Source organism: Carassius gibelio, chromosome B2 (assembly GCF_023724105.1).
Source record: "Carassius gibelio isolate Cgi1373 ecotype wild population from Czech Republic chromosome B2, carGib1.2-hapl.c, whole genome shotgun sequence".
Lineage (NCBI taxonomy): Eukaryota > Metazoa > Chordata > Actinopteri > Cypriniformes > Cyprinidae > Carassius > Carassius gibelio.
The window spans coordinates 26,564,861-26,574,521 of NC_068397.1; the positions used below are offsets into that span (position 1 = coordinate 26,564,861).

The window sequence follows — 9,661 nt, forward strand, 5'->3', positions numbered from 1 at the left end:
TATATATATATATATATATATATATATATATGGAAGTAAATATTTTGTACAGTATAAATGACTTTACAGTCAGTTTAATTCATCTTTTTGAAATAAACTTGTCAGTTTCTTAAGAAAAATCATAGTAATGCCAAACTTTTGGACGGTAGTCATATTTATTCATTTAGCACATGCTTTTATCCAAAGTATATTGAATTAGGAATACAGCAAGCCAATATGATAGTTTTTCTTTTTTAAATGTTAATTGGTTACAGGTTGGTTTGCTATATGATTTAAAATTGGGAAGGAATGGAGATGACAAAACAAGGAACGGGATTAGAAATGTCTGGACTGAAACTAACATCTTCGTCTGTGTTAACACTTAAGCACTAGTCCAACAAGACAGCTTCTTTTGTACAACTTTTATTATCTTAATAGCAATATATAGCTACACTTGCAGCAACAAATTCAATTGCAATTTTTGTATCAGTGAAAAGCAGACATGTTAGATTTATTTCTCCCTCTTGTTAAAGATTTTCTCTCTCTGTTTCTTTGTAACTGGTTTTCAGTCTCATAGCTCTCAGTTCCTCAGCTTCTCACGCAGAGGTTGCATTTGGTAATGTGACGTGTTCTCTCATCACAGCTGTTTCAGTCAGAGGACCGGGACGTATGTATTGTCACTAATTAAAGTGGGATTTTATAGCCCCCCTACAGAGGTGATGAACTCATCTCTGCATCTGACCCATATGAAACACGAGCCCTTGGCTGGATTACGGGGCTTTCTGGGGTGGAAGATGATCGACAGATGATGGACTCCCGAACGCTCTGAATGATGACCGCCGTCACTGAGGAATGCAGCATGGCCTTGTATGTAGGGTCTTGGCCGTGACAAAAGTGGGTCACTGTTGGTTATCATGTTTAACAGGATCCAACATGTAGTTTTACAATTGAATACAGTTACAATTATGTCTTAGTTTATCATTTCAATGTGTTTATTGGAAAACAATATTCACTGCTGTGGGTTGCGTGACGTCAGGGAACGTTTAACTATCCCAACACCACCTTAAAAGTTTTCTGTATCTTATCTTTCAGCCATCGTTTGTTCAGTTTTACTCATCAAGCGGAATCTCTTCGCTAGCAGACCGTGCATTTAGGAAATGAGTCTTGGTCATTAAGTGGATTAGTCATCTCTTAAAGCCCTTTGTAGACCCTCTTAAGAAGCTATATAACATCCAATTACACGGCTGTAAATCTGGAGCCCATCTTGGCTCACTGGCTTCACTGCAACACTGCAGTTGTCCAGCTCGCAAACCAATAAAGTGCAGAGTGTTGCTTTCCTCTGGAGCCCAGTGACTGGGATTAATCTGCCCATCGTAAACCTTCATTTCTTTCTGCTGAGCTCATTTGGATTTAGACGTGAAATTGACCAATCAGAATTATGCACTGCTTAGTATATTGTGTTGTATAGTTGATATTGTGGGACGGTTTAAAAAATAGTATGTGTTAACTGTAGTTATAAGCTATTTTTGTCACTTTGTAATTAATGACTTCAGTGCTTGTTTAAATGTTCATTTAAACTTCTAATAAAGTATCAAGAGTTGAATCCACACACTCGCATTTGTAAAAGGTTGAATTTTGCGGAGCTTTTTTGAATCACTGATGCTTAGAGTTGGTAATGCCAGCTCAAATCACCACCCCTCAATGAAAATTATCTATTTTTTTTTTGCAAACATCATGCAACTCAGAGTGGTGCCATTTGTCATCTTCGAAACAAATATGATTATTTTGGATATTTAATCAAATTTTGTTTAAAAAAATACTTTTCTTTCAGCAGCTGATCAAATAATGAATTAAATGATAAACATCGTGGCTGATGTTCAGTCCCTCAATGTCTGCTTATTAAACAAATTTGGGATTTTTACATAAAGTTAAACAATTAGGTCACTCAAATCACTTTTTTGTGAGATCTGTAAGGGCTTTATATGGCTCATTTTTCAGATTAAAAGTTGAAGTTCAGCTTGGTTGCATTCCACTGTATTACATACAGAAGTATAAATAAAGCTATATATATATATATATATATATATATATATATATATATATATATTTATATATATTATTATTATTATTCTTTTTTTTTTTGTTAATAGTCTTATTCTTTTGAAGGTACCCTCTGGAACCAAATTATTTTGGTTATCCGGGTGTCATATGAATGCAGAAACGTTTTCATACTAAATTTTTATACTATGCGTTTTATATTCAAATATTATAATTAGTGTGGTGGCATTCTGAACTTACCCTGAGCCTTAATCTTAGGGCAAACCAAAATAAATAATTGGTCATATGTTTTTGTGCTTTATGAAACAAACAAGCAAGAAATTTAAAGCTTTTCAATTTACCCAGTAATAGATCTGACAAATCATGACATGACAGAACAATATCTAGCAGTCCTGCTCTAATGGTGAAGCATTAATGGAGCAACAAATGGTTTCAAATAGCTTTTTTCCCCAGCTGTCAGACCACTGTTGGTTACTGTACAGGACTGCGTGTCTGAGCAGTCTCAGCCTTTCTGGGGGTTTCTCCTGGGAGATCTCCTCTCTTTGCTTCTCTTTTTTTTGTTTTATGTTTAAATGCTATTTTCCAACATGCAGCTCCATAGGGATCATCCCCGATTGTCCTGGAATTAGTGTGTAATTCCATCTGAAATCAGCCGAATCGTGCATTGTGTAAGCTTGTCTTAAGATGTACACAAACACTTAGAGATATTAACTTTTGTATACACATGAAAGAAAACCCTACAGACATTTGCTGGCAGAGATGGCCAGCAACAGTTTGGCCAAGTTCTGTGGTGTGAGGCCTCAAAGCCAAACAAATTCACCTCTTTCAACTCCGTCTCTTTCTCCGTCTGCTTGTCTCTCTCTATGCCACTTCTGGCGTTTTTACAGAGCGTTCGTGGCATGAGGCTGCCCTCTGAAATCCTGTAACCTTACACTGGCACATTCTGCTTGTGGTTTGCTGCTCTCATTCCAACCATCTTGCCTATATGGGTACACACAAACACACACACACACACACATGCATGCACATTACGGTTTATATGCAGACACGAACACACAGCAGGACATGGCAAGTGGCCTTTCCATTCTTTTCTTTCTCCTTCTACAGTACTCTTGCTCCTGTTGTTCTTGTTGGTCCTAGTGGTTAAGTGCAGGGGTGGTGAACTCTGGTCCTGGAGAGCCACAGCCCTGCAGAGTTCAGCTCCAACCCTAATTAAAACTCACCTGCCTGTAACTTTCTAGTAACGCTTCAGACCTCGATTAGTTGTTCAGGTGTGTTTGATTAGGGTTGAAGCAAAACTCTGCAGGGCTGTGGCTCTCCAGGACCGACGTTCGCCACCCCTGGCCTATTGCTTCACATGGGTTCTGACATATCGGGCTATGGTTCTCAAATGGGCAAATGAGTTTGAATCATGTTTCTTCTCCCCATAACTGAGAAGTTCTGTTGAAAAATAATTCATGATATTATGGTCTAGTCAGCATGGTTCTTACTAATCTTTTTCATACTTTTCATAAATTTCTTCATATTTTAGTCAATTATTAATTACTCCTTCAGCATATTGCTATATTTTAGCATATTATATTAGCAGACTGAATTTCGGAAGGATCATGTGACACTGAAGCCTGGAGAGTAATGGCAGTTGAAAATTTAGCTTTGGCATCAGTTGTATTCCACATTGCCTTTTGAAATATATTAATATAAGGAAAGCATTTGGAATATTTTTCAGAGTATTACTGTTTTTTTTAGCCCAAATTTTGAACCATATATATGGTGTATATAGTGTGGTTTGATTCAACTCCTGTCTCGATCTCTAAGCTGAATGTTTGTTTGTTTTTATATTGTTAATGAATGAGACCTGTTATAGCAGTAATTTAAAATCACATTTTAAATGCTCAAAATGCTCGTCAGGCCCCCAGGTTCTTCTGATTGAGGTGTAACAGAAGTTTAACTTTGTACCATGGCGTCTTCATAATGTATTACTCATGCCACAAGGTTCTGAAACGGCAAGACATGATGCAACAATTAAAAGGTCTGTATGATTGCATATGCACAGAGACCAACAATAAAAAAAAACAGTGTAGCCAGAATGCAAAAACACATCCCGTGCAAACGCCCCATTATGGGGGGCAACATGTTCAACCACAGCTGTTGTGATTGAGAGAGTTTAGTTGTTGTACTGGTTCATTGTGATGGCACTGATGGAAGCCTCCACAGCTTACTGAGTGTAATGGAGAGCTCTGCTTCTGTGTGTGTGTGTGTGTGCGTGTGTGTGCGTGCACGTCTGTATGTGTGTTGACCGGTCTCAGTTTCGGTCCAGTTGCTGCTGTTCCTCCATCCCCTAGCATGCCTTTAGTCTGACATCAGTGGCCTTAGAGAGAACGGCACCCTGGGTACAGTGTGTGTGTGTGTGTGTGTGTGTGGTCATGCTCGAATACAGCGCAGCTGAATAGACAGGCTGCCCCGCATTAACAAACCACTGACCAAACACAAGTTTAGGCACGTGTGTGTATGTGTTTGTGTGTCTATGTGTGTGTGTGAGAGCGAAGGCGACAAAAAAGCCACAGAATAGAGCCACAGACACACCGCACTGACTCCTTTTGTCTCTTTTGTTTGTCTTTCCCGTAACTCAGAAGTTTTGTGACTGGTTTTAAGGGAGTAGTTCTGCTAAAAATGAACATTGTTGTCATTTACTTACTGGAGATGTTTAAAACTTGGGAAATAGTCTTTAATTTGAAAGCTAGACAGGATGTTCATGCTGCTCTTTTCTGATATAATGACAGAGAAATGTCAAAGGTAGTCTATACAACTTGTGTGCTGTATAACAAATTTTCTAAAGCTATGATAGCCTTGTGTGAGGAACAGAGTACAATTAAAGTTATCGAGTGAAACCTTGACTGACAGCTGTGGGCACCATTCACTTTCATTGAATGAAAAAAGAGATGTTTAGCTTTGGACATTCTGCTGTAGATATCCGTTTATGTTAAGAGGCACAAGGGTGGAATTTTTTTTTTTTTTGGATGAACTCTCCTTTTTAATAAGCAAAACATTTTTTGGGTTGATTTTTGTTGAAGTGTTGACACTGATTTCATTTGCAAACGGATCATGGGTTTTGAACAAATCTCTGAAGTCAATGAATCATATTTCCACATTTCCATAACCAAACTTCCATTTTTGGTTCATTGAAGTTTTTAGAAAGAAAAAAAAGTTAGGTGTGTCTATCCAAATACCTTGCTAGGGTTTATTTTTTTTGCCCGATGAAAAGTCATTGGTTAATGTCACTTTTAAAAATTTTTTTTTGAATATTTAATTTTATTGTGCAGACATCCATTTTTCTTGATGTTTACCACAGAAGTCTTTCACTTGCATCTGTTTTCCTGCATGAGACATTAATCAAAAATAATTTATTTAGGCTGCTATTGTTGTCTCTTTTTCTATAACTTAATTAAAGTCAAGCCTAGAAAATGATAGATCGCTTTTGTTGTAATTTGTGGGGATACGCTTGTGATACTTTTAGTCAGCATGAAATGAAAATTTTGTTTTCTAAATGCATGTTATATGTCTTTTTGCAAACATTCATGCATTTCTTTTGTACTTTTTTTTTGGCTGCATAACATTTAATCAAAGTGACATATGCAGGATTTCTCCAATCATTTAATTACTTAAACCCTGCCCTTGGCAAGACTGCATTCATCTGTCTCAAAATTTTAAGTGCAATGCCAGCATCTTAATATCCAATCAACAACTGATGCTTAGAACCAAGTCCCCAGGCCTACCCCCCCCCGCCCCCCTTTTTTAAAACTTGGGTCTATCTCACAATCCAGTAGAAAAGATCTGTCACTACTTTTGCTGCGTTGCAAATTTAAACCAAAAGAAAACAAAAACAAAAGTTCAACCAATAGCATGACTGTGGGATGGAGCTTTTGGTTTGTCTGCTGTTTGTTTGTTTGTCTATATTTACATGGATTTAAAGCTCAGCTTCTTTCTCTTTTTCTCTTTCAGATACGTTCCAGTCTCTAATCACCTTCTCTCAGAATCACCTGACCTCTTTGTTCGAGACCACATACTCTTCTCTCATGTCGTCCATCTCCCCTCACATCGTCTGCCTCTTCACAGATCTTTCTCGTTTCCTCCAAGGCACTGGCAATGTCTCCGTTGAAACCGCCGTCCACTGTTTTTTCGACAGTCTCTTTCCATTAGTCCACACTCGTATTGTCAATCCTGGCATGGCTGGTAGCATCGGCGAGGACTCTTCTGATGCAAACCAGCTTGGCGACTGTCTCCGCATGACGAGGCAAGACGTTAACCCCTTTGGGCCGCACCCAAAGGTGATGGCAGATACGCTTGCAAGTGCATTGCGAGCTGGCCGGGTGCTCAGCCTGGCGCTTGGCGTTGGGTTGGATGTGATGAACATTACAGAGACGGCGGAGTTGTCCAAGGAATGCACTAGGGCTCTGGTGCGCATGCATTACTGCTCTCATTGCCGTGGACTCACCCTGATCCGGGCGTGCAGTGGCTACTGCCTCAACGTCATGCGCGGGTGCCTGGCCAGCCTCTCAGAACTCCACAACCCTTGGAGACAGTACGTTGCTGTGCTGCAGGATCTCACACACATCGTCGCCGGAGCACACAACCTGGAGCTCGCCTTGCTGGGGATCAGAGGTCAGGTTGAGGAGGCCATTCTCTACGCTCAGCTCCACGGGCCCAGGCTAACTGCTACGGTGAGTGTCAGCATGCATAGTTAAAATTGTAAGCTGTGAGTAGTGGATGACCGGGTTTTTTAATGGCCAATGCATGTGCCAGTATCTTAGAGTGGGTGGTATAAAACTGATATTGGTCTATATACCACATCACACTGTATATGATGCTATTTCAAGTTTTCCTTTGTCTTTGTAGTGTTTGTGCATATATAAGATCTGTAAAATTGCAAAGACTCATTTAAAATTCCCCCCCCCCCCCCCGCCACAAATCTACATCACTGTGTGGGAAGATTTGCATACCTAATACCTACACAAACGAAGATGGCTGTAGAAAAAAATACATTTTATAGCTTTAGTAACGTTTTATGCTGTCATGTCGTGGAGACGTTGTGTGTTTCCGAATATGGTAAGGGGTGTACCATTTCCATCAGACACTTGAAGTGTTTGGCCAATCACAATGCACTGGATACCTGGCCAATCAGAGAACACTGCGCTTTTCAGAACGTTGGACTTTGTAAAAATTTACACGTTTCAGAAATGCGAGGCAAAGAGGAGCAACAATAATGAACAAAATGTGGAAAATAATTTTTTATAATTAATAACTACGTTTTTTGAACCTTAAACTTTGTAAGCACATTGCATTACACCAAATACATAAATAATGTTATTTTTAGCATCGCAATATGACACCTTTAAAGACCGTACACATTTTTTACTAGAAACATTACACATTAACATTACTTTACAAACATTACTTTACACAGCTACTTGTTAATTCTGTGATTGCATTATAATGTTTTTCACAAATTAAAAAGCTGATGAAAAACACAAACCTTCTAATCAACAGTTTTCAGGTAGTGTATGACTTGTGTTTGGATAGAAACAATCACTGCAGTGAAATCTATTTATTTTATGTAATATTTAGTAAAACAAAATTAGAAATCAGTTAAAAAAAATAATCAATTTGAAGAAATGTTTTTTTTATAAAAAAATGTAAATAGAAAGTTTGCTAGGTTCATAGCATTAAATATTTATTAGATAGTCATAGACTTATTTAAAATGTGTATTTCTTGTTTAAAATGTGTTTTTGCTGAATGCAGACCATATATTCAAATATTTTAGCGCTTGCCTTTGAACTAGCTATTTGTTAACTAAGGACAATAAATACAGAAGTCTGCTCATGTGTGTCTGCGCTTATGTGCTTTCAACATAAAAGTCCCACTTCCAACACTTGTCGGCCAAGTGATTTAAAAACAAATCGCAAATAATAGTCAATAATATCAGCCTTGATGTTATACTCATTGTTTTCTAGCTTTAAAGTGAAGTGAAAAGTGAAGTGAAGTGACATTCAGCCAATTATGGTGACCCATACTCAGAATTTGTGTTCTGCATTTAACCCATCCAAAATGCACACACACAGAGCAGTGAACACACACACACACTGTGAGCACACACCCGGAGCAGTGGGCAGCCATTTATGCTGCGGCGCCCGGGGAGCAGTTGGGGGTTCGATGCCTTGCTCAAGGACACCTAAGTCATGGTATTGAAGGTGGAGAGAGAGCTGTTCATGCACTACCCCCACCCACAATTCCTGCCGGCCCGGGACTCGAACTCACAACCCTTCGATTGGGAGTCCAACCCTCTAACCATTAGGCCACGACTTTAATGTTGTTAAAGCAAGCAGCTCTGCAGAATATCTGAAAGCATGAAAATCCAGAAAGGGTTCAGGCAAGTTCACCTTCTGCGAGATTTTTCTGTTGCCTTGTTTCCAAACAAAGTGTCTCTTAGGCTGCTGTTATCTGTTGTTGTGTAGTGTGTGAATTGAGTGTTTGAAAAGGGCTCAACAGCAGAATTTCATATGTACATTTATCACTGACACCCATAATACACATGCTCTTAGCTTTGAACTGTAAGCCCATTTATCACAGACTCAGTCAAAGTCACTTTTATTCACACTTCAAACTCCACTTCATGGGATGGGAAAGACCCAGCCAACACAAACCCAGGACACTTTATTTTGAAACACTTTTAAATGTGACACTCCATTAGAATACTGGCATTATATTGTCTGCTAGTGTGTTTACATCATTTGAAAGCTTTTAAAAAGTGGCTCGCTTAAAGGGCAGAATGTGATTGGTTACATTTTGACTGATCTGTTCAGCTCACAGGATCGTGTTAATGGTTTGAGTGTTTGGATTTGTTTGAAATGGAATAGTAGTGCACTACTTTATACACTCTATCCTGCCTATATGAAAGCGTATAATAAAGAGAGATACAAAAGTATGCTGCTTTTTTGTCACACGTCCTCATTTGTTTAATTCAGTGGTATAGGAATTCTAAATCTTTTGGCACTTCAATCAAATATGTCACGAGAGAAAGGTATAAATCATGGCTGATGTCACTTCCTGTTCATTCAATGCACTGGACATGAAAGGTCAAATTGAGTGCTATTGCATTTTCTGTCTTTTATTAGATCATCAACATAGCATTATGCTAACCAATGCTGCATTTATTTGACCAAAAATACTGCAAAAACAGTAATATTGTGAAATATTATTATGATTTAAAATATATTTAAATAAATATTAAAGTGTCATTTATTCCTATAATGACAAAGCTAGATCGTAGGTAGTTTCTCCAGTCTTTAGCATCACATTTTCCTTCAGAAATCAGTCTAATATGATGAATTTGGTGCACAACAAAACACTTCTTATTGTTGTTAATAATGAAAACAATTATGCTGTTTAATATTTTTGTGCAAACCGTGATCATTCTTTTTTTACTGGAAGTCTTTGCTGTCACTTTTGATCAATTTCATGCATCCTTAATTGAATAGAAGTATTTATTTTTATCTTGCTCACCCCAAACTTTTAAATGGTAACGTACATAAAGCAATTCTGTGGTCTTTCTGAATAGATTCTTTCAAA

At 38.2% G+C, this 9,661-nt stretch overlaps 1 protein-coding gene across 2 annotated transcripts in view; it reads left to right on the plus strand.

Moving 5' to 3' along the window:
- Window positions 1–9,661, plus strand: part of gpc5c (glypican 5c) — a 115,524-nt gene that overhangs the window by 26,667 nt on the left and 79,196 nt on the right. For both annotated transcript variants that reach the window (XM_052549692.1, XM_052549693.1), the window contains exon 3: window positions 6,037–6,755. In XM_052549692.1, coding sequence (XP_052405652.1) covers window positions 6,037–6,755 — 719 coding nt within the window. The remainder of the gene's footprint in view (window positions 1–6,036; window positions 6,756–9,661) is intronic.